The sequence below is a fragment of the Eptatretus burgeri genome, chromosome 4 (assembly GCF_056783735.1).
Source record: "Eptatretus burgeri isolate ZD-2024b chromosome 4, Ebu_testis_v1, whole genome shotgun sequence".
Lineage (NCBI taxonomy): Eukaryota > Metazoa > Chordata > Myxini > Myxiniformes > Myxinidae > Eptatretus > Eptatretus burgeri.
The window spans coordinates 7,640,049-7,665,852 of NC_140964.1; the positions used below are offsets into that span (position 1 = coordinate 7,640,049).

The 25,804-nt window shown below is 48.2% G+C and overlaps 1 protein-coding gene and 1 long non-coding RNA gene across 5 annotated transcripts in view; one reads left to right on the plus strand and one right to left on the minus strand.

Moving 5' to 3' along the window:
* The window catches only part of LOC147027424 (uncharacterized), a 54,663-nt gene extending 39,260 nt beyond the window's left edge, over window positions 1-15,403 (minus strand). The window contains exon 1 of one of the 2 annotated variants that reach the window (XR_015057036.1): window positions 15,267-15,403. This is a non-coding gene — a long non-coding RNA (uncharacterized LOC147027424). Of the gene's footprint in view, window positions 1-15,124 lie in introns of both variants that reach the window. The other variant, XR_015057035.1, reaches the window with a different exon arrangement.
* Window positions 15,404-15,602: 199 nt separating this feature from the next.
* The window catches only part of LOC147027425 (mediator of RNA polymerase II transcription subunit 13-like), a 197,126-nt gene continuing 186,924 nt past the window's right edge, over window positions 15,603-25,804 (plus strand). For 2 of the 3 annotated variants that reach the window (XM_085876794.1, XM_085876795.1), the window contains exons 1-2: window positions 15,603-16,234; window positions 17,158-17,392. In XM_085876794.1, coding sequence (XP_085732920.1) covers window positions 16,166-16,234; window positions 17,158-17,392 — 304 coding nt within the window. In that variant the 5' untranslated portion in view covers window positions 15,603-16,165. Of the gene's footprint in view, window positions 16,235-16,374; window positions 16,391-17,157; window positions 17,393-20,515; window positions 20,707-25,804 lie in introns of those variants that run through there. The other variant, XM_085876796.1, reaches the window with a different exon arrangement.

The following is a 25,804-nucleotide window of genomic DNA, read 5'->3' on the forward strand; positions in this document are numbered from 1 at the left end:
CAGTTGATCCCAAGTATTTAAACCCATCCACCTTCCCCACCTCAACTGCTTGCAACCGCACCATACCACCACCCTCCCTCTCATTTACGCACATGTACTCCGTCTTGCTCCGACTGACTATCATTCCCCTTCTCTCCAGTGCGTATCTCCACCTCTCGAGGCTCGCCTCAGCCTGCTCCCTACTCTCCCTACAGATCATGATGTCATCCGCGAACATCATAGTCCATGGAGACTCCAGTCTGATCTTGTCCGTCAACCTGTCCATCACCATTGCAAACAGGAAAGGGCTCAGAGTCGATCCTTGGTGCAATCCCACGTTTACCTTAAACCGGTCCGTCAATCCTACCGCACACCTCACCGCTGTCACACTGTCCTCATACATATCCTGCACGATCCTCACATACTTCTCCATCACTCCCGACTTCCTCATACAATACCACAACTCCTCTCTTGGCACCCTATCATAAGCTTTCTCTAAATCCACAAACACACAATGTGACTCCTTCTGGCCTTCCCTATACTTCTCCATCAACATTCTCAAAGCAAACATTGCATCAGTGGTGCTCTTTCCTGGCATAAACCCATATTTCTGCTCACAGATCGTAACCTCTCCTCTCAACCTAGCTTCCACTACTCTTTCCCACACCTTCATGGTGTGTGGCTTAACAACTTTATCCCTTTGTAATTTCCACAGCTCTGCACATCACCTTTATTCTTGAAAATCGGAACCAGTACACTTAATCTCCACTCCTCCGACATCCACTCACTTTCCAAGACTTTATTAAACAATCTGGTTAACAACCCCCTGCCATCTCTCCTCAGCACTTCCATGCCTCCACTGGTATACCATCTGGGCCAACCGCCTTTCCACTTTTCATCTTCTTCATAGCAGTCCTCACTTCATCCTTACTGATCCACCCCACTTCCAGATTCACGATCTCCACCTCTTCCAACCTTCTCTCTCTCATTTTCTTCATTCATCAGCTCCTCAAAGTACTCCATCCACCTTCTCAACACACTCTCCTCGCTCATCAGCACATTCCCATTTGCGTCCTTTATCACCCGAACCTGCAGCACATCCTTCCCAGCTCGGTTTCTCTGTCTTGCCAATCGGTATCAATCCTTTTCCCCTTCTTTTGTATCTAACTTCTCATACAGCTCGTCATATGCTTTTCCTTGGCCTTTGCCACCTCTCTTTTTGCCTTTCGCCACCACTCCTTGTACTCCCGCCTACTTTTTTAATCTCTCTGACTATCCCACTTCCTTTTCGCCAACCCCTTCTTCCTTATACTTTCCTGTACTTCCTCGAAATTTGCTCGGCGACCCCACTTGGGGTCACGCCCCCGGGTTTGAAAAACCAAGCCTTAAATACTAAACACCTATACACATCCTCGCATTGAGGGTGCCTTTTGAGAGCGTCTAACATGAACTTTTAAATATATTTGGACATTTGCTTTTAAGTTTCGAAAACTTCATGTTACTATTTAAAGATTATTCCATTTAATGTGTTGTAATGTCGTAAATACACAATTTTTTTCGTCATGAACAGGAGCCTCCATGATGGGTCTCGCTATTGGCTCCATCAAGGCACTTTACGAAATATCGGAAGTTGTTATTGCCTTTAGGACGCGACTCTTGGACACATTTGTCCTTGTTTTAATGTCGTAAACAAACTTTGGTGGATCACAGGTGATGAAAGTTGGCGTCAAGTTTCATCGGAATTGTGTATGTAGTTTCTGAGAAGAAAGCAAATAAATCTTTTTTTGGGGGTGGGGGGGGGGGGGTCAACCCCACTGTCAACCCCTCAGACCCCGATTTTCTGATATATACATATATATATATATATATATATATATATATATATATATATATATATACATATATATATGGTGATTAAAACAAAGTACAGAAATCGCCTGGAAATGGAGCATGATATGATCCTGGCATTGTCATCTACTTCCCGAATAGAGAAGTTGGTTTCTGAATAACAGGCTTATCCTTCTCACTGATATATCTAAATGTCATTCGGACTAATCTTCTGAAACATTCAACTGTACTATTTGGTTACTGTCGGCTATTCTCCGTTTACTCGTCTATGAAAACATGACGATGGTGAATAAAGTGAACAGTAAATATTCTTGTGTCATATGACATCTTATCTTATATATTATGAATTGGGTTTTGAATCTTTTGGGTGGCGCGATGTAGAGAGGTTCTGAAATTGGGTCACCACTAAAAAAAGTTTGAAAACCACTGATTTAAGGAGATCCGGATCCTGTATATAAAAGAGCCGAGTCCTAAAGGTTTTGTCTTCACCAGAAGAAGAAGAACAAGAAGAAGATAGAAGAAGAAGAAGAAGAAGAACAACAACAACAACAACAACAACGCCGAGCTCTCTTAGAGCCAGCATTCGCTACGCGAGATGCGGCTAAAAATGAAATTAGGGCTATAACATTGGTTCATCAGTACATTTTGCTAATTCCGTCGCACGTTGACTTCCTCCTCAGTATCATTATTCTATCAGGTGAGTGCCTCGGGGTATTGCCCTGATTTTTGTGTTGTATTTTACCCTGTCACCTCACCCTTTCATGAAACCGAGATCCAAAAATAAAAATGAAAGAGAATGGAGGATTAGTTTTACGATCCTTCCAGAATGACAGGGAGAGACTGAGACTTTCGTGGATTGAATGACGTGTTCATTTATCAGACGGGAGCCTTATAATTTCCAGATCAGCTTCGCTTTTAAAGTACTTGAGCGTGAACCCAATGTGCCCATATAACGGGTTAATTTGCCAATATATTACGTGCTATGGAACCTCCTCCCAATGACCACACTCATGTTCTCATTAACAGGAAACTCCCACAAAGCGGTATCAGACGAATAAAATGACAATTTCATCAGTGAGATTACCTTGACGGCTTAATAAATAACTTATCGCACACAGGATAGAGAGATAATAGACAAGACAAAGAAAAGTAAGCCTGGTCCACATATGAAGTCCATGCACATTGTGCGAGTCTTGGTTCAGGGCCCGTCCTCACAGTGCCCTGCATGCCTCCCCAGCCACGCTCTACGTGCACCAGCACTTGTGCCACAAAGCTGTACCGCGAACAACTCTGCACCACAAAACTAAGCAGGACAGGTCAGAAATCACAATGCAGCAGACAGGAACCACGAAGAGGAGAAAGCCGGCAACCAATCACACACACCAACCAAGAAGCACCCCACGGACAACGGCCAATGTGGTGTATGCGCCTTTATCATCTGGCGGGAGGGTGCATCGGAACGCACTCGGTGCATGCCCATTGGCAGACGTCGCTGGTGAAGCGATGATCGATGGCCAGTGCTGACTGGCGTGGCAAGCCGAGGAAATTCCACACACGGGTGGTCTTCTGGCTTTGAGTGTATAAGATGAGCACGTATGGTCCGGTCTCTGCCTTGTGTCATGTCCTCGCGCTGACCTTACAATTGCGCTCGGGGGCGGGTTAGCAGCGCCGATTGGCTGCAAACTCAGAAAAGAAGGGCCATACACAAGGACAGATTACAATGGAGGAAGGTTCAAGAATGTAGGGAGGTGGGAGAGAAACGGCATTGATATTTCTAAACACGTGCCCAACACCTTTTATTAATTTACAGGAATTACATTACGCTTACAAGCACTATGAAGTAACTATTCTCATCTATTCCCCATTTTACCCCCTCGGCCAGATCAGTAACAAGATTGGAAAACTGTATTGTACAATTTATATTGCTATCCTTCTCCGAGCGATTCTACCTCGGGTTTTGAAGTCCTTGGATGGTCATAACTTGCCTTGGTGCACCAAAGGTCTGAAGGTCTTCACTTGTCAGCTTTGTAGTAATTGTTTCGTGTACAGCTTGTGGCTGCTGGTTGCATCATTTCTGGAAGTGTGGCTGTTCTGCTGATGCAGTGCCACAGTTACCAGTAATCCGGTACTCATGTTGGAAACCTCAGAAGGATGACAAACTGAGTCAACCCCACCTGGTGTTGTGTTAATGGCACAACAGGCTCAAACTCAAGACACAAAGATCTTAAGCCAGCCTCCTGAACCATGAAGCCAACACCAGGCTAATTTTGTCATCAAAGTTGTTGTCTAAGCATGGAGCAGTAGACTCTTCACTGTATAAAAAGAGAAATGTTTCTGCATCATTATTCACGAGTTCTTGGCATAGAAAACCTATATATTTTTATCTTCACGATATTCATCTCGACAATCAATATAACACGTCAAAGAGAAAAACATCACAGTCTGATGGCATACATAAATTTGCACAGAGTAATTTATTCCCCAGTTATATTTCCTTTACATTTTATCTTCTCACATTTTGAATCATTCTTGGTTGATGGAATTGAGGTTTACACGATCAGAATGGTGGGAAAACCTTCTGCAAGAACACACCTGCTCAGGCTAGTCCGCTCGACGGCATATAATCGCTCAGCCCAAGACCAGCGACCAAGCAAAGAAGGGTGTGCAAGTTGTATCTTTCCTTCTCATCATTCTTTCCCCTATTTACTTTTTCCATCCAGGTCAGGTCAGATTAGGTATGGGAGCAAGCGCCAGAACAGTGCGTCGTTGCGTCCACTTTCTGCGGGGACTCCAGGGGCCTCCGTATGGCCATCCCCCAGGTAGATGCCTGGTCCATCCCCATCTCCTTGAGATGTTGCTCAACCATGAGGCACATGGTTCGCACATTGGCCTCCTCCACTAACGATGCTCCCTCGCTGAAAGAATCTGGTGAGTAGGATCAGCATCAGGAAAACGAGCCACATGTCCATACAGCCGCAGCTGACGCTCACGGTCTATGCAGGTAACAAATCTCATTTGAGTCTCTCTCAGCAACTGCTCGTTGGACACAAAGTCCGACCAGTGATAGCCAAGGATTCTCCGAAGAGACCTGGTACCAAAGGAATTAAGTGTCCGTCTCAGATTCCTGGTCAGAGTCCAAGTCTCACATCCATAGAGCAAGACTGGAAGCACCAAGGACCAGAAGACTCGGACTTTCATCCTCCCGCACAGGTACCGGCAGCGCCACCCCCATGATACAGTGAATCCATGACTCCCCAGGCCTGACACAGATGTCTGTTGACATCTGGCTCACAGCCAGCAGAGACATGAATATCACTGCCAAGGTAAGCGAATCTCTCCATGACCTCAACATCCTCACCACAAACAGGTACAGACAGGATAACAGCATTCAAGATGTCATTGAAAGCCTGGATCTTTGTTTTGACCCAGGAAACCCATAATCCCAGCGGCCCCGACTCCTCATTCAGCACCTCGAGGGCCCCCAAAAGGATATCTAAGGTCTCCGCGTAGATGACTGCATCATCTGCGAAATCAAGGAATCTTGCAATTTCCAACCGATGTACCGCAGCTTGATCTCTCTGACATTCTCCCCAGTATCCAGTCCGTACTGTGCTGTATCATGTGATTGGGTTTTCGTATATCATGACTCGCCTGCTAGGGGTGGCAGTGATGTACATTCGGATGCGCAATAAAGCGGAGTTACTGCTATGCTCTCGCCCTCCATGTTCCGCTGCACCTCGGACACCACAGTTGGCTGACGAGGATGGTTGATCGACGAGTCACGGCGCACGGACAGGTGCCCGTTTTCGTCGGAGACGACTTCGAATTGTTTTCGGAACAATTGGGGTGCTATTTCCACGTGAATGATGTGGTCGACGAGAGCAAACAGGAGTCGTTCTTGCTCGCCTCACTGTCGGCGGAGCATTATTGACTGCTGAGTGATTTGGTGGCGCCAGACAAGCCCAGTGGGGACGCGCTGTCGTTTCGGGACATTGTGCTGAGGATGAAAGCACACATGGCGCTGGAGAAGTCATTACAGCTGGCTCGATACCAGTTCGATCGCCTCGCGAAAGGTACAGAGGAGCGCGTCGCTGATTTTGTGGCACGGATTAAGCATTCTTCCGTGGCCTGCAAGTTCACGGCAGAGGGGCGTCCAGCTCGGCTCAGAGATCGTTTTATTTCTGGTTTGCAAGATGCGAAAATGGTTTCGGCGGTTCTACGGCTGAAGGGTGAAGCCATTACATTTACCTCGGCGGTCGACACTGCTGCAGCTGTCGAGCAGACTCTTGGAGATGTTTGGGCCATCACTGGCCACAGCATGCCAGATGGCCCGGGGGCCCACGCGGTGTCGCGGGTGCCCCGGGACGCACGCACATCGTTCGGTGGGGGTCGGGGCCTGACCGCCGCGCGGCCGCACGAGCGGCGAGGTGACCCCGCGGACGTGTTTGGGATGCGGAGGTTGACACCTGCGCCGTGTGTGCCCGTTTAAAAGCACCGTGTGTTTACGTTGTCACAAGGTGGGTCATCTGAAGCGTGTGTGCCGAGGGGCGTTGGCCACCGTTCAGGTCAGGGACGGCGATGTACGAGGCGACCTCGGCGACCCGGGGCGAAACCGGCAGCCGTTGATGGGCCTGTTTTCAATTGGCCCTGCGGCGGCGAGCCCGACGCTGCTGTGCGGTTTTAATGTGGGACAGCGGGTAATGGTGCGCGATTATTTCCACGGGTCCAAGTGGGTGCCGGCTGTGGTCTTTGTGGTACTGAGGCCGGCGAATTGCATGGTGCGGACTGATGGTGGGGAGGTGTGGAAGCGGCACGTGGACCAAATGCATGATCGCTGTTCAGCGCCTACCCCCCCCCCCCCGTGCCGAGTGATGTGGGACCCCCACCTGTAATGTCGCCATGGCCAGACGTTGTATCGCCAGGGCCGGACGTGCCGATGCCCGCGAGGTGTTCACCTGATTCAGTCCTGCCCGAGGACGACGAGCAAGCTTGTCGGCCAGGGGCGGTTGTTGTTTCGGATGGGGCGAGTCCGGTGAGGGGGTCACCTCGACCAAGCCGGGAGGCATCTGATCCTGGGCCGTCTGGCGTCGCTGCCCGTCTGAGGCGGGTCAGGAGATGGCTGCGGTACTTGGAGGATTTTGATTGTTGATTGGTTTCGTTTGGTCATGTTATAATTGTCATTTTACGAGGGGAGGAGTGTGCTGTATCACGTGATTGGGTTTTCGTATATCATGACTCGCCCGCTAGGGGTGGCAGTGATGTACATTCGGACGCGCAATAAAGCGGAGTTTGCTGCTACACTCTCGCCCTCCATGTTCCGCTGCACCTCGGACACCAACGTACAAGTGCTGAAAAGTGTGGGGGCCAGCACACACCCCTGACAAACTCCAGCAACAACGGTAAATATGTCAAAGATGGTACCACCACATCCTTCAGCACTCTCAGTACCAGAGTATTGTTCAGACATCAGATTGATAAGTTTTGGTGGCTCCCCACGAAGACCAAGAATCCTCCAGAGGGGAATCCAGATTCACTGAATCGAACGCTTTACAGAGATCAATAGAGGCTGCAAGCAGCCCCTGCCGAAACTCTCGTCTGAATTCGGTGAAGACCCGAAGAGCAAGGATACGGTCAATCGTTGACCTCTTTGGTATAAAGCCTGACTGCTCTGGATGCTGGTGCTCAAGCAGATTGTGGCGAACCCTATTAATAATTGTCCGAGCAAAGACCTTGCCCGGCACTGAGAGTAGCGTAACCCCTCGGTATTGTTGCAGTCTTGGCGATCACACTTCCTTTCCCAGAGAAGGACAACAAGGCCCCTCTTCCAGTCTGTTGGGATGATGCCTGTGTTCCAGGCAGAGCACAGAACTGCATGCATCGACATGAGTGCAGAAGTTCAGCATGGATGCCACAGATCCCTGAAGCTTTACCCCATTTCAACCGGTTCACCGCAGCCTGTGTTTCCACAAGCGAAGGTGTACCCCAGTTGATTGGAGGGTCAGCAACAGGGATGTAACACCCCTGACGTCCAATTCAACATAACAGCTGATGGATCAGCCTGGTGCAACAGCTCAAAGTAAACGGCCCAGCGGGCCTTCACTTCGGACTCCTCTGTGAAGACCCCACCACCCTCCGCTCTAACTGCAGTACACCAATGAACGGGCTTGGAGGAACACATTGTGCGAATTCCCCTGGAAGTCGGATGACAATCACTTGACCACAGGTGATGCTCGACCGCCTCAGAGATTCCTCGCACATAGGCCTCCTTGTCCATCCTGAGTGCACGTAGTTTTACGCCTCAGCTCCCTGAACAACTCAGCTCTGCCATTCAGCCTGGCCCTGCGAGTCTGGTCAATGGTATCGAGTGTACCTTGAGAGACAAAATTCTTCTTTGCAGACCATGAGTTCCAAGGCATCCACCGGCAACATGAAGGACGGTAGTCTTGAAGGCACTTCACAACTCTTCAAGATCCCCCAAAGCACCCAGACCCCAAATCTCCACTCCGCCTGTTCAAAAACTCCTCAGCTACCCTTTCATCTTTGAGCTTGCCAACATCTAGCCTCGGCTGGGATGGTACCATTCTCCCGGATTTGAGCAACAATTTCAGAGTTGCTACAACAAGCCAGGGGTCAGTGTTGAGGAACTGAGCACTGCGGTAGACCCTGCAATTCTGGATCATCCTCCAGCGGCCATCAACGAGCACATGGTCAATCTCTTTTGACACACCACCAGCGTTGGAATAGCAAGTCCAGCGATGAGCTTGTGGGCGCTCAAACCATGAACCAGCCATCCAAAGTCCATGACTTCTTGCAAAGTTAAGGAACTTAGTGCTATTCAGGTTCACAGTTCCTGACCCATGGAGACCAACACACACCTCATAACCATCCCTATCAGTTCCATTCGATAAATTGAATTCACCCAAGACTGGAAGTGTATCTCGCCTGGGGCACTGATCAACCACAGACTCAAGCGTGGCATAGAATGCATCCTTCACGGTGAGATCACTCACCTCAGTCGGATCATATTCAGAGACAAGGGAAACGACAACCAAGGAGTGACGAATCCTTAGTCTCATCATATGCTCGTTGAGCAGTGTTACTTCAATTACCATTGGAGTTAGCATCGTGGACACAGCTACAGCAACTCCTTGGGCATGGTAACCATCAGAGCGACTAGATCAACAATAGGTGTAACCACCACCATGATCTCGCCGCAATCCAGTTTCCGAACCTCAGAGAGTGCTGCAATACTGATGTCGAAACACTTGAGCTCATGTTGTTGCGAATCTGGAAGCCATGATCACACTCAACATTCAGGTCCTTTCGCTCAGATATTTCGATAAGTATGTATTTTATAGATAGCTCCCACCCCCTTGTCTGAAGGGTGAATCAATGTAAATGTGCTGTGATGTATGTTAATAGGTAGGAGTTTTATCGGAACACCACAAAAGAAGAACAATGCTGCAGCAGAGGACGACCACCTCCCGCCCCGAGATTCAGCGACGTAACCAAGAACGACCATTAGGGCGGGGCTGGAGAAAGCAAGGTCAACCCCCCGCCCCGGGAATTTCCCCGCGCACTGGGGAGGGGGAGGGTCGAGCGCACCGGAGCGTATAAAGGAAGCTTGCATCGATGCAGAAAGGGACGAGACAGAGAGAGACGAGACTTGAGGAGAAGCAAAGGGAAGGAAGAAGCGAGGAGGAGCATCATCTCGAGCGACCCATCTCGTTCTAGCTGGGCTCTGTCGTCATCTCGCTGGAGTGCTCGTCTCGGGGAAGCCTGTCTGGTCTGGTCGGCATCCTCCTCATCCTCCTCCGCCTCCTCTTCCGCGCGAACGCGAGCTTAGGCAATCACCTCGTCTCAACTCGGCTGGGTTCGGTTGCGCCACACCAGTCCTTCCATGACCGGAGCTCCTGGAAGGAGGGAACGTCCAGTCACGTGTTCGCGGCCAGGTAGCCAGCCATCCTGGTCCTCAGCCCGACTGTCCTCTGGGCTGAAAGTCCTAATAAAGACCGGGTGGTCCATTTCTTTGTGTGTGTGTGTGTGTGTGTGTGTGTGTGTGTGTGTGTGTGTGTGTGTGTGTGTGTGTGTCCGTAGGCCCGTCTGGTAAGTAGCAAAACTGTGAAGTGCTTGTGCTGTATATATTTGCATTGCCTTGCTTTAGTCGGTTTAGTTCTGCTCTTTGTGTTCCCCTCCTTGCCTATTGTATAAATAACCCCCCATTTGTTAAATGTTTTCAGCTCGTTCATGTCAATTCTTTCATTGACTTAGCGTGTCGCGTGCCAGGGAATTAGCAGGCCACTGCCGTGGCCATTGTAACGGGACAATCGGGACCAACGATTCTCGGCGATTAAACCGCTCGGAATCGCACAAGGAACGAGCGCGCTAAGCGGCTCGTTTTAGTACGAGTTCTGTCGAGGGTGAATTTCCCCGGTAGTTGAACCACGTGGGTATTTAGGTAAATTGAAATTGGCAATCGACCCTACCCCACGTGGTCTATCCATTGGCGAATTTCGGTCCGATAGAGGACCCGTGTTCTCCGGAGCTTTCCGGAGAAGTACGATCTGAATTCCAGGCGATCGGTCAGGCCGACCTGCGGCTCCGTCCAGCGGTCGTGCTCGCGGTCGACGTCCCGGCCCCGCAACAATATAACAGAGACAGGTGGTCATCCTCTCTTCAGGATAGGACATCCCAGGCATCCACCCAAAGGGACCACATAAGGTTAATCCAAGGAGACCACCGTCTGGTGGATGACACCTCAGCACCACCTCGACACACACTACTGCAATCTGACTTGGGAAGGTTACCCCGTGGTTTCCCTCCCATCATCAAAGATTGGGGTCCCGAATGCTTTGCCCCAATCCCGTCATCCGGTGAGCTGCCCTGTGAAGGGAAGCTGCACAGGAGGTACTCCCACGGAGTGGGTTTTCAGAATTTTTTTGTGGTGTTAGAATGTTTTGCGGAATAAAGGGTTTTACGGTGGCCAGAGTGCAAATCCTTGCACCAACTTCCGAATAAGAAGTAACCCAACCGCAGGAGGACGTTTGCAGACACAGTTGGGCACGAGATATTGATGGCCGTTGTCTCATAAGGAGCTCCTCCGCCCTATAACTCTGGTCCACTTGGACTTTTCTTTGACTTTTCCATCCAGCTGGTTTGTAATTGTTCATCTTGTGTGTTGTAAAACCATGTTAAGGAAAGGGAGGGGAGAGAGCAATGGAGCAGATGGTGGGAGATGGCATATAGCATGTAGGCTGCACAGTCACGACTCTGCTTCCAGAAGCAGGAGTCCCTCGGACCCTCCAAAATGTGGGAATGTCCTCTGATTCTCAAACTGCACCTCTGAGCTCCTGGAGCAATTCTACATCCCCATAACAATATCTCTCAGCGCCAGCTAAACACATTCTGGTTGGTTCCTCAACAATCTCTATGACCACGACAACCACCACTTTAAGCCCAATTCCCTTCTTTTGAATCACAACTCTGAATGGAAGAGTTATGGAGTGGGCTTGTTTATCACAGCCATTGGCACACCTCCCCATAACTATCTCTGGCTCAACTCTCTGCGAGGACTGAATCACCTCTGTGTGAAGCCACAGTACATATTCTATGCCAAATCCAATTCATGTTTAATTTTCCCACGTGCCATTCCCGTTCAAGCTTACACATCTTCCACCTGCAGTTCCATTTTGTCATCCTCAGGGTCAAACTTTCAAAATGATGGCGTTGCCAGGCAATATGGGGTCCCTCCTCCCACCCCACCTCTTGAGGGACAAATTCATCCAAACGATATATTGTTACGGATTTGGAAACCTTATGCACACAAACAGCCAGAGTCCCCAAGCTTATTTATTTCAATAAGTATGTGTTTACAGTGAGAATCCCCCCTTTGTCTCATGGGAATTACATGTGTGTGCTACGAATTATTGTATAGTCAGGTTTATTAGATCTTTTAACAACAACGCCCATCTTCGCTTCTTCACTATCGGCCTTTCCCACGCGTGTGCGTCAGCACGTACGTGGGCGGAGTCCAATGTGCCAGGCGGGGTTTCTTCGGATGTTGGAGTCTTGGATTTCGCTCCAAATACGGGTATGGCGTGCCCCTCTCAGCCAATCGGAGGGGTACAAGCACGTCTGCTCACCTTCTCTCCGAGCTGGGGGTATCAATAAAGGCCGCAGCCACCTTTTCTTTTGGAGGGTGTGTGCGTCTGTGTGTGGGCCCGTCCGATAAGTAGAATTGTTTAGTGCTTTTTGTTGTACATTATTTGCATTGCTTATTCGGATAACTCTGCTCTGTGTCTCCCTGCCTATTGCAAATAAATATCTGTTAAATGTTCCAGCTCGTTTCTGTGTTTCTTTCATTGGCTTAACACGGTGTGTGTTGAGAAATAGCGAGGCAGGAAATTGTTCATTTGGACCGACAGGCCTCTGCAATCTCCGCTCGGGTTACACACGGTTTGGGCATGGTAACGGCTCGTTCCGCTCGAGGTCCGTCGAGGGTGTGAATTCCCCGGTAGCTTTGCCGCGTGGGTAATTACCTTCGCATTCTGCGAAAGGTTATATTTTGGTCGCTGTGTATTTATTTATTTGTGAATATGTGTGTTTGTTTATTATTCGCATTACTCAGAAAGTATTAAACCGAATTGCATGAAATTTGATGGGATGATTCGTGAGTATCCAAGGACGATTTGCTTAGATTTTGGGAGCGATCGGGTCAAAGGTCAAGGTCAAGGTCATGAAAAGGTCAAAAACACTCTTTTGAGCATAACTTCCTTCATAATACAGCTATCAACCATGCAACCACCGCCATATTGTTCCATGACGAGATACCTTTCGGATATGTAGTGTCGGATTTGACGTAACGTCATCGGAAGTGCGTCTAAATGACGTCACAAGATGACGTAAATTTTCAATTTTCGATCTCATCAGTTTTGATCATACCGTTTTGTAGGACTTACCTTAAGGACGTCACACACCAAATTTGACTTCGATCGGACTGACCGTCATGACGTCATTGACGTTTGAACATGACGTTTTTCAATTGTGGCTAAAATGTCCTGATATTTTACATTCAAATATCTATATAATTTATAAAGCAAAGTCTCCCAAATCCAGGCATTAGGATCAGTACCAAAATATCTGTTTATTGATGTACAGGTTTTGCCAATTACCTCTGTAGTCAAGGTCAAGGCCACACTCAAAGTCAAAATATACTTGTAGGCATAGCTTCAGATCTAATAGAGCTATTGAAATGAAACCAACGTCAAAACGTTCAGTGAACTACGAGCTTTCAGAATGGTCGTCCCCGATTGGACGTGACGTCCCCGGAAGTGCGTCAAAATGACGTCAAAAGATGACGTCATTTTTCAACTTTATAATTTTTCAGTGTTTATCATTCCATTTTGTTGGACTGAATTCAAGGAGGTTACACACTAAATTTGACGTCAATCGGACTGACGGTTGTGACGTCATGGATGTTTTAAAATGACGTTTTTCAAATGTGACCGGAAAAAAGTTGCGGCGGCGAAGGTATGCGCTCTACCGAGTGCCCGTTCTCGTTAGGTATATTGAAGTTTGGCAATTGACCCTACCCCACGCGGTTGAATTATTGGTGATTCATGGCCCTGCAAGGGACCTGTGCCTTTCGGACTTATCCGAGGGTCACGACCTCAATTCCGGTGTGTTCGGTGGAGCCGACTCTACTGCTCCCTCGAGCGGTCGTGCTCGCCACAGATACCCGGCCCCCAAAAATATCGATGTTTATCCTCATCTCCATGTCATGAATCTCGGGTGTGTTCACTTATCAATCAGCTTGTCGAGCGCTTGCCAAGTGGCTTAAGCACTCAAGCAAACACCGTGAGAAACCGTTGATAAGGACCGGCTGGCTTGGCAAGCGCTAGCAAGCTGCTTGGTCACAACACTCCATTGGACATCTCAACAGCATACAGTACATAAAAACATTTTTTTTCCAAATGAAATATCACCGTTTCCTTTCCTCTGCATAATGAGAATTAACGTCACGTTAATTGGGCGGTGTATATTAGACAGCTGCTGCGATCGCTGTGGACAAAACGCGCATCACCTCGTTTGAGTTGTCATCAAAATGTCATTATTTTTTTTCCTCGAAACGGCATCTTCATTTAATGATTAGAAGATCCGTTGTTCAGTCTTCAAATGTAAACGAGGCCTTTAAAACAATCTGAGCTCCGTGAAGAGAAAAAAGATGGCGGCGATTTCTGGACGGCTGGAGGGCGTGGCCTATTTGGGCGGTGTTTATGACGCACAGACAAGAATGGCCGGCGATTATGACGCACAGACAAGAACTCTCTTTCGAGTGTGGCCTTATGGCTGCTGGTTGCATCATCGGTTAGGGACGCAGCTATGCCACTGATGCAGTGTTCCTACTACCAGTTCGCTGGCACTCATTTTGCCAACCTCGGAAGGATGACAGACCGAGTCAACCCCACCTGGTATTCAGCGGCCAACGGGGCTTCAACTCAGGACCCGAGGATCCCAAGTCAGCCACTCTAATCGTTAGGCCAACACCAGGCTTTTTAGACACGAACTCAGCTTTCTACACGATGAGATATCAATAGAAGAGTGGTGGTGAGTTATTGCAATTTCCTGTTAATACAAGTGAGCGGGGGTGCGGCATTAACACGACCTTTTAACGATAAATGCAAAAATCGAAAATAAATTTCTCTTTGTGGTCCCAGAACCAAACGAGGACACTCGGGAGAGCACAAACCTCCGCCCCGATCCACGAGAACATACTGGGCCCAACACGTGTTTGAAACATCAGGCTCGATATTGTTTTTGTCCCTCTCGATGGTGAAGAATCACTTCAAAAATTAAATAATTCTCGTATCCCGATCCGGATCCGGATCTTCACCAAAATCGAATCAGTTCGTCCTTGTCACATAACGAACGTGTCCACAAAATTTCACCCGGATCCGTCCGAAACTTTTTGAGATCGTTTTCTGGAACCATCCTTCCGGTGCACGCACGACGGCACCTCACATGCCCCGAAGATGGTCATCTCGAGGGGTTTCTGCGCATGCGCGCCGAGCATTCTGGGGCGGATTACTTCACGTCGGATTACGTCACGTCGGAAGGGCCGCGTCGTCCACTCAACAGGCTTCGGAGGAAGAAAAATTGAAAAACATAAAAGTACACAAACAAGTTCAAAATTAAATAAATAAACACTAAATGTGAAAATGAATAAAAATTTGAACCTGGGGTCGGCTCGTCACGAGTTATGATGAGTTTATATAAGGGCCATCTATTTATTACGTACTCCTTGGAAGGAGAGGTGCTCAATTGAAGAGAAAGAGAGAAGGTCGATGGGACGGATCAATCCTCACATGGAATATGGGCAAACAAGACACCACAGCGGTTCTCAAAACTCATTCATTCGCATTTCATTCGCACTCAGTAACCTCCAAGTCCTTCATTGCACTAAACCTCGTTGTAACCTTCACGCAGGGCCCAAGTCCTCGGCGTCCAGATTCGACGTCTCAAGCCACATTCGGAATGCAAGCTTCCCATCCCTCACAAGGAACCTCCCAACCTCTCTCTCCACCTCCACAACCCCCACTCTCCCCACACGAATGGCTCCCTCCGCTTTGCCTCTTCATGACGCCACCGCCGTTCTCAGCTCCGTCCGTGGCGTGTCCACGTGACCCGCGTTCGGCCAATCGGGACGCTTTGGACGACGGGAACGGCTCGCGGAGGGAGGGAGCTGGTCGCGCGCGGAATCTCGGGCTCCGCCATTACGAGCGCGCGCGGGCGGTGGCGGCGCGAGCCCCGTGGAGGCGGGAACCGCGCGTCGTCCGCTCGGGCTCGCGCCTGTGGAGATCTTAATATCCCACGGGGAGGAGTGAGTTAAGACGAGGTGAACGACGGGTTCGGAGGCTTTGGTTGACCCCCGCCCCCCTCCCTTCTTTTTCACCAACACGGTCCTGCCTTCGGGGCGCTCTCGAGGTGGGAACGAAGATTAAAGAAGAAGAAGAAGAAGAGGTGGCGCTAAAGGATCGCAGGAACAAGACGATCGGAAAGAAAAGAAAAGAGAAGGAAGACCAAGCTTTCACCACAACACACGGCTGTCTACGCACGGCTGAGTGTCGTCTCGTCAAGTCGCTGCCCGGTGGTGGACACAAAAAAAAGAAAGAAGAGAGGAGGAGGAGGAGAGTGTGAAGGGAAGGGGAAGAGCTCGCCACAGGCCGCTGAGGGAGTGAGGGAGTGAGGAGGTGAAGAAAAGAGAGCACGGAGAGGAGGAGCGAGGAAGGAGAAGGAGAAGGCGACGGCGGCGGCCTGAGAGAGGAGACATGCGGGGAGTATGAGCGCGGCAAGCTGGGTGGCGAATGGTGCCAGCTTGGAGGATTGCCATTCCAATCTATTTTCTCTGGTGAGGGTCGGCCTGAGGAGGCACTTGTGGAGAAGGGGGGTGGGGGGTTCGGTTAATGTGAGAGACAGAGAGTGAGTGAGTGAGTGAGAGGAACTGAGAGGGAGACGAGACGGGCAGCGCCGCCCCGGCATCATTAACAGCGGCCATTTTCTCTAAGTGATGATTTTTTTTATTTTATTTTATGTTATTTTTGTTAAAATTTATTTTCGACTCTTTCATTGTTTCCTCTCTGAAATCTGATGAACGAACCGTGACGGTGTTTGTGCGTTGGCAGGACGGCCTGTTTACCGCGTGGCGCCCAAACAAACCTTGCGATACTCTTCGTGATTTGTTTATGGATTTTTGTGTTTAAAAAAAAAAAAAAAAAATCGAAACGATAAATGAGGATTTAACGTGGGGTTGTACCTCGGGGTCGTTGGGAGGGGTGTTAGGGGAAGGGAATCCCCTCCTCTTCCCCCAACCCCACTTTGGCCTGATCTCCTTTGCTCGTGCCCCCCCTGCCTGCCCACCCCCCTTTGGCCTGATCTCCTTTGCTCGTGCCCCCCCCTGCCCACCCCACTTTGGCCTGATCTCCTTTGCTCGTGCCCCTCCTGCCCACCCCACTTTGGCCTGATCTCCTTTGCTCGTGCCCCCCCCCCCTCTGTTCGCTCTGGCCCGCAGGCTGTGCTGCTCGACGTCAGAGTAACAGTGACGTCAGAGCGGTGAAGCACACGGTGTTTGTGTAAACACGACGGTTCATCGCGTTGCCCAACTTTGCTCATGCCAACGTATTTTGTGAATTGAATGGATCTTTCATCGGAATTGTGTTTGAAACGGGCAGGACCATTGTGCGCGCGACGGCTATTACTTTCACGTGTTCTTGCACTTTGTGATAACTGTGTTTAACCCAAGTAAACCGACCCTGTTGCTTCTTCCGACCCCAGGCTGACCTGACTGGCATCAAATGGCGTAGGTACAGCTTCGGTGTGGGTGCGGCGGGACCCGTCTTCGCCTCGCCCGTGCACGAAGACCCGATCCTGCACAGCTTCACCCGGTGTCTGCAGACCAACTTGCTGGCCGTTTGGCGACGGAATGGGTCGCCGGGTCTCAAGGAGCTGTGGATCTACTGGTGGGGCGAGCCCCCCATGCTCGCCGAGGTCATTCACCCGGAGCTACGTGGTGGGTGATCCATTCTACTTGGCCGGATTCGTCCCTCTCAGAGTTGCTGTCGTTTTTGCCGAGTTCTCACTTTCTTTCCTTATTTACGTACTTCCTTACTGTTTGCTGTCGTGATCCTTAACTTTTAATTGGTGTCGTTTGCTTGTTAACCTGGTCACTTCAAACGTTTTGCCTTTCTCGTGAACCCGATGCATCGTCGTTCTGCTGTTCGTGTTCCCACTGTCCAGTCCGTTCACACAGCTGCCTTATTGTGGGACTTATTGTGGTTTTGATCGCTCGTCACCGTGTGTAGCCGGCCTTCCTCTGGACTGCAAAGCAAACGTGCCCCTTTGAAGGAGGCTTGTGTTTTCCAGATGACAATGTGATCACCTCCGCCGCCGAAGGTGGAAGCAGGTTATGTTTTCACCCCTTTCTCCGTCTGTTTGTTTGTCTGTCAGTTTGTTTCTGTGCAGGATATCTCAAAAAGTTGTGCATGGATTCGGACGAAACTTGCTGTACAGGTTGGGGGTGTGCCAAGGACGAATTGATTCGATTTCGGTGAACATCCGAATCTGGATCCAGATCTGAATTTTTTTTTCAGTGATTCTTTCACCATTGGGAGATCGGCTGAACCGATAGATAGCCCGATATGTCAAAAATGTATTGGGCCAGATATGTTCTCGTGGATCAGGCATTGCGTAGCGGTGGTACGCGCTGTACCGAGTGCACGTGTGGTGTTGTTCTGTTTTCTCCTTTTCTCTGGACCCTTTTTCAGAGCGTACATGTTTTGTATGTTTAATTGTGCAACTTGTTCTCTTTCTTTTCCCTTTTAAATGTTTTTTTTTTTTGAATGAATTATTTTTTATAAACTTTCACTTGACCCCCATTATGAGGCTGTGTGCAAGATTGGTGATGTAAGCTTGTTTAAATGTTTTTATCGTTGGACACTGCCCCTTTTGGGTGGTGTTCCGTGGTACTACCCTGTGGAGATGAATTTTGTTTTTTTCATATTGATTTGGCATTTTCCTTAGTTCTTTTGTTTGTCATACCTGCAGCACACTTTGTCTTTCTTGTACGTGATTCACTTTTCTCCATTCACGTGCTTTGTGCCAGTGCACACGTGCTGTCCCGTATTGGTGCACGTAAGGCTGGGGGTGCGAAAGTCTGAATGTGTGTCCTTTTGTTTTTGTTTCCTGGATGTTGTTCGTGTTTGGGGTTCGTTGGGAGTTGAGGACAGAAAAAATGGAAGGTGATGAGGGTGGGGGTAATTGAGTTAATTGCTTGTTAAGGTGTTGTCAGTTTAAACTCGTGTGCTCTGGATTTTTCGGGTTTGTTATTTCTCTTGAACAGGTCATCGTTTGTACATCTCGTGTTATTCCACTTGTTCTGCATTTTTAACCATGGTGGAGTCATCGGTGGAATTTAGGAAAATTTTCGATGATGTTTAGCGTCATGTTGTGTAAGCTTAATTGCAGGGATTGTGGTTTCGATCGTGCCCAGTGGAAAGGTGTAGTGTGCCCGTGATCCACGCGGTTAACCCTGCGGAACATCGGCCCTCGGGTAAGCTGAGCCTCCGGTCTCCCCGGACCTTGAGGGAAGAGTTGGAGAAGAGCGAGAAGCTTTGCACGTCCTTTTCTGGAGTCGCGGCCTCTCGCATTCACCTCGTACTTTCGGCACGGAACGGATCATGCCGCGATCGTGTGGCCGAAGGCTTTGCCTTTTCCAGGGAAAGCATGCCGAGACAGGAAGAAATGGCGTCAAAGCTTCCTGTGCCTGGCAAGTTGGCAAACGTGCATGGGGACTGGTGCTTGGGTACTTGATTTATATCGCATGGGTGTTTGTATAATTACCTTTGCACTGTGTGATACTGCACTCGTCAAAGAAGCCGTGCTTTCTCCTTTCCTGTTGACTTCGCTGGAAATGCATGTGGAATTTTTTGTTGTTGTTATTCTTGTTCTTTTCCCCTGGGAGTTTTGCCAGGCGAGGAATTAGACGAACCTACTTGACGTGTGGAAATGGTTGTGCGTTTTCCCTTCTTCATCTTCAAGCACCCGTTCTCATTTGTGAGACGGTGATTTGACACCGAATGCATCGTTTATGGAGCTCGTGCGAGGACGTGATTGATCAGGGTTTTGGTTAAATCGGTCAGTTGCACGTCTACTTTTCAACTTCCCAGTCCCGCCGGCATGCACTTTGCTCGCTCTCACTTCCACGACCATATGGTTGTTGTTTCCATGCTTGTTTGCAAAGGAAAGGTGGAGTTTGCCGTCGAGGGGAGCGGCAAACGTTCGTCTCGTGCAGATTGTGCAGCCCTACCCACAGATGTACGGCCTAGTCCATGTGCTGTGATAAATGAGATGGTTAGTGGCGTGCCATTCGAGCAGTTGTTTCCACCTCTTAGCTTTGGCTCTTGCTTCCGTTTTCTGAACCCGTTAAATTCCCGGTTTTTTTTTTGGCGTTCCGCTCCGTTCTCTGTTCTTTTTTGGCTTGTTCGTTCCTCGTTTAAATTGCTTTCCTTCTTCGGCTTGTTTGGCTCACGGTTAGCAAAAGTTGCATTTCGTACACACCTCGGCTCGGGCACGTTGATTTTAAAATGTTCACCTTTTCTTAAGAATGGGACGTTAACGAACGATTGCCTCAGAGTTGGTCCACGATGAAGTTTTGTAATTTGCTTATTATCGAAAGAGTATAATGTACCGCCCTTTTTAATCCCACCTCGAATCCAGGAAGATTCTTCTCCACTGACCGAGCTGTTAACTTTCTCGAGTGCAACTTTCAGTTTCCCTTTGAACGGTGCAAAGCTTGCTACGATGAAGTATTGTATAAACGAGCTAATTACCCGCAAACAGTCCACTTGTGCTGCTGCCTGTTGTCATTGTCCTGTGTTTGAACATGACTACTAGTGTTTGTTTTGATTTTAATTTCTTCGATTTTGTTCCTCACCATGATGGCGCTCCGTCACGTCTTGCAACCGAGACGCTTGTTGCCCTAACCCGACTGTTCTCGATTCCATTTGATGGCCTTTTATTCATAATTTATCTTGCTGCAATTTTACGCATGTGTATGATATGTGACGATGTTTCTCTCTTTGCCCTGGAATTCATTCTTCTGCTGCTTCCCCCCTTTGCTCCTGCTTGAACCAAGATGGTGTTAGTTTGAGCATACGGCCTTTGGAGACTTGCATTGGGAAAGGAAGTGGGATTTCAGCGGCTGCTTCCGTGGTGCAAGCGGTGGGGGAGGGGGCTCGGGCCTCGTCCGAAGCTTATTGATTCCTACCAGGCTGCGCGAACGCTCCATGACGCTCGAGCGACTCGGCGGGGATGAAAGATTACGTGGTAGGAAGGCAGCTGCCAGCCGGGGTTTGTCGCCTCTTGGGCCGGGTAGACGAACCCGTACCGCGCACCATTTGGGTGGCAGGCTAACTTTTTTGCGATGTTTTGCGATTCCCTGGTTTGGCATTTCGTTGGCGTATTACTACTGGTGCATCTTTGGCAAGGAGCAATGCTTTTCTAGTAGAAGTACCGATGCAGTTGCTGGCTGCTTAATTCCGGCCTCGCAATCTCTGTGCCGACCTCTTAATGAAACGCAATCAAGGTGTAATGAGCAAACGAGAGCAGTTTTAATTGCGTCATTGGTTTGTCCATTGCCTCGTTGATATACAAGTATGATTCTTTTCATTTGTCGGGATCTCTGAGGCCTCCGAGACCTCTTAGCCTGTGCTGTATTTTGATTTATTTTTATTGATCAGTTGTCATTTACCCTGAGGTTGTCATTTTGTGCAACGCAGGTGTGTAAGTTGGTAAAAATTTATTTGGTCATTCCATTTTCATTTTGTGCATTGATGGCAAAAGTTGTTGATTGTGGCAGTTTGTATATTTTTTTTGTTGTTAATCTGATGCAACCTTCTTTCAATTATTGCTTTGCAGCAAAAGGCAATTTTTCTGACCTTCTGCTCTGACCTGGCCTTTTGTGTACTTACTGCTACTGTGGGGTCCACCCTTGTATAAATGACCATTTTGGCAGGAGGTGAAAGCTTAAAGATGGTCGACGAAGCATTGAGGAAGACGGTTTGTAAGTGGAGTTGTCCGCAGAGTTTTCCTCGTTGAGATTCATCCTCTGGTGAAGTGTGCTGTAATGCGTGCATATCTGTGCTTTGAGTGCGTCTGTGTGAGCTTCCCGCTGGCAATGGCACAAGTGACTCGGTGTGCATGCTGGCCAGGCCGGTTTGGCTCACAATGCACGCCCTGGTGCTGTGCCACCGATGTTCCACAAGTTTTGAGGCTGTTCGCCAGGTTGCTTGTTCCATACTTACCATAATGTTTGAGTTATTTGCAGGAAAACAACAAACTGTGAACATTTTGCATGTCCCCATTGGAAAACTCTGACGTTCTTGCCTGGATTTTAAGTGTTGGTTAATGTTGTGTAATGTTGTGCACTTTTAATATTGTGCTTTCCGACGTGGACCGTTTATTCCCTCCCGTTTATATTCCATTTGTGCTTTGCTTGATAAATATTTACAAATTCAAAAAGGACCTTGATTTGGAATGATTCCTTGTATTGTAACTTGGCAGTCTGGCATTTTAATTTTTTCTTTTATTTTTGTATACAGTGTGGAGGCTCGTGGAGAAGCTAAAGCAGAGAACAAAACAAAAGGAACAGTAGAAAGACGGGGGGGGGACACACACACACCAATTGCAGGATTGATGGACAAATGAGGGCAAAGGGATGATGCACAGGTTGGACAAGTGGATACTCTCAGAAAGGAAAAACTGAAAATTTCAAAAGTGGGCATGGAGACGTTTAATGGAGGTAGAAAATATGTTTTTGGATGGGGGATGATCTGAGATGCTGGTGAACAGCCATCCTGAAGACCTGGAGGGAGGAATGAGGTTGAAGAGAATGTGGAAGTTGGTTACACAGGTGGGGGGAAAAAAAGAGGAACAAATAAGTGGAGGTGAGCAGTGATTCTGGATTTAGGTAGTTTCACCAGAAGGGGGTTGATGGTGGACCGTGCGTGCCCTTGAGAAACCTGGAGGGTGGAGGGGGAGCACGGAAAGAGCTGCTGTGGTGTTGTAAAATGGGCACAACACCAAAAGGGGGCACAGAAGACAGAGACCACCGACCTGTTTTGGTAGCGATTACTGATCTGTGGTGTTGTAACATTACTTTAACTGCACCGTTTTGTGCAACGTATAAGTTACACTTCAGTAGTTGTGTTTGTGTACTTCCCAATCTCGCTGTTTGACATGGCTGGTAACTTTAGTCTGAAAATGCTTCCCCTTGGAGTTGAGTAGATATTATAAATATATTATCCTTGTTAACTAAACACAATTAACTTGCGTTTCCCCATAATCCGTTCATTACTGACAAGCTGGTTCCTCAAGTCAAATTCTCGTGTCACACAATAGGTTTTGCACATGTTTTGCACTACGCCACCGAAGGTGAAGGAAGTTATGTTTTCACCCCTCTCTGTCTGTCTGTTTGTCTGTCTGCGAGCAGGATATCTTAAAAAGCTACGGACAAATTCGGATGAAATTCGGTGGATAGGTTGGGTGTGTGATGAGGAAGAAATGATTCGATTTTGGTGAAGATCTGGATCTGGGTACGAGAATTATTTAATTATAAAAGTGATTCTTCACCATTGAGAGATTGGGCCCAAAACGATAAATAGCACAATATCTCAAAAATGTAATTATTAAGCCCGATAAGTTCTTGTGGATCAGGCATTATGTGGTGGAGGTATGCACTCCACTGAGTGCCCTTATAGTTTACACCTGTGGCCGTTTGTGATTGTATATGTATATATTTGTATATGTATATGTATATATGATATATATTGGCTGCTCTTAGAGCACCCTTATTCTGGACATTCCATCTGTCTGTCTGTCTGCGAAACTTTGGTCAAGCCGAGGGGCTAAACCACTCAACCGATTCCAATGAAATTTGGGAGGTAGGACTCATATTTCTGGGAATCATGTGCTTTCGAATATGGGACCCCAGGCCCAAGCAACGGCATAGCAACGGCCCTTCAAAGTGGTAAAAAAATCGAAAAAAAAAATCGAAAATCGAAGCTTAGAGTTCTATGCGCAATCTGTCTTGCTCGCTTCATGCCAATTTGCAGCCCGAACAAAAAATCTTTGTAGGAGGAGATAGGTTTTGGGCGAGTGCATGTCGAACATTTCAGAAACGGTTAATTGCGAATATCTCCAAGAGAAAGTGTGATTTTGATGAAACTTGGGTGAAATATGTACAATGTGGCTGGCATGTACACAAAAATGAATGGTTGCTATGCACACCTCCGTTGCTTAGCAACAGCTAAAATACTTTATCGTACATCATACACTTATTGTGGACTGTACAACAAAATTCAATACCTCTGAAACTGGACCTCTGAGGGACCTGTTTTTTTTTTTTGTGCCCAAGGAGAATGTCTTACAGCATCATATAAAAAATAAAATCTTTAGCGAATAGATAAATGGAATTACCAGGGCTGCCATTTGTTAGTCTCTTTGGAAACATTCCTGAAATTTCACAAGGCGGGTTTCTGGGCGCAAACTAAGAGGGCTGTGATAATCATATTTATTGTGCTAAATTGATTGATAGCATGTACATGAGTATCGGCTCGTCGCGTCGGCCAGCTTTCCATCTAGAGCGAGCAGCCATGTCGCCTAACGGCTTGTTTATATTTGTATTTGTATATGTATATATATATATATATATATTTGTATATGTATATATACATATATTTGTATATATGTGTGTGTGTGTATATATATACAGTATCTGTATATTTATATTGTTGCGGGCCGGAGGTCCGGTGGCAAGAACGACCGCTAGGTGGGGAAAGTTACGTCGATTCCCACCGGACTCTCCGGAATTGTCGGCCGTCGCTCACGGAAAACTCCCTGAGGCGGTGGGTCACTTAACCGACCGTGGACGCCAATACCTCCACCGCGTAACGTAGGGTCTTTTTTGTCTGGAACCAATTTACCCAATTAATCACCCGGTGTCATCTACTAGGGAACCACGCCCTCGGCATGTCTTGCTCGAACCGCGTCACTCTACCGACTGCGGTTGAGTTCCAACTACCGACTACCAACTCCGGTTCGGGTGCAGTCGAGCGGAACTACCAAAGCCGTGCCGGCGAGGATGAGCAGATGAACGGGAACAAAGACCCAGCTAACCTCAGATCCGAACCATGTTGGACCAATGAAAGAAAAGACGGAAACGAACTGGGAACATTTCTACAATTGTTTTATTTACAGCAAGAAGGACACAGAGCAAGCATATCGTGGATATACAGGAGATTTACAATGATTGAAAACACTTATGTAGTTGTACTTAGCAAACTTGGGGCCACACACACACAGATGAAAATAACACCCAGGTGAATTCCAAGGAACCTCGCAGTCAGGGAGAGAGACGAGCTGGGGTCGCAGCTCGGCTGGGTACCTCCACTTTGGAGGGAGGGGTGCTCTGTGGTGCGGCACCTGCCAATGGTCGTGCAGCTCGGCCCACAGTCACACGCGTGGGGCTCGTGTCCGCGGAGGAACCCGAGCGGAGCAGAGTGGAGTCCCAGGGCGGGGATCAGGGTCGCGGACAGGACCCAGCGAGAGTCGAGGTCGGGTGTCCTCGGTCGTTATCGGAATCGACCAGACGGATCGTTCCACCAACGAAGAACAGCCATGCACCACCACCCACAGACTCGTGAAAAAGCTCTCAGTCTGTCAATCCTCCTCGTACACCGAACCCAAGACTCCAGCAACACTCCAACGAACGCCCCAGCAAATGCAGAACTGAACTGAGCCTTTTTGACTGAACTCCCTTGAACGCGTCTCAGAGGGTCCCTTCATAGTCAATCGACCTCCCTTGGTCAAAACTGACGTCGCTGTCCGCCCTGATTGGACGGGGCTCCCATGGGTCCGCCCTTTATGGGCGGGGTCTCGGCCAGGCACCGGCAAGGCCCGCCCACTCCACGTGTGTTTGGGGAAGGTGAATGACGGCGCAGCCACACTATATATTTCTATAGACACTATATATATAGTATATATACAGCCACACTATATATATATAGAATTTCTATAGACAGCGGGTGGACAGTGGTATGCTGTGACCAGCGAACCGAGGGCTGCAAGTGCTCGGAAGGTACCATGGTTCCATAAGAGGGGGAATAAAATGATTTATTAACTTAACTAAATAAACATCGCAACGCTCCCCTTCGATTTCCCACGAAATGCGAGGAGGGGTTCTGTCTACACATATACTTAACGGCATAACTAACTTCGGGGCACCTGTATGTTTGAATGCATACGGTTCCTTGAACCATAACAATATGTGTATATATATATATATATATATATATATATATATATATATATATATATATATATATATATATATATATATATATATATATATATATATGTTTTTGCA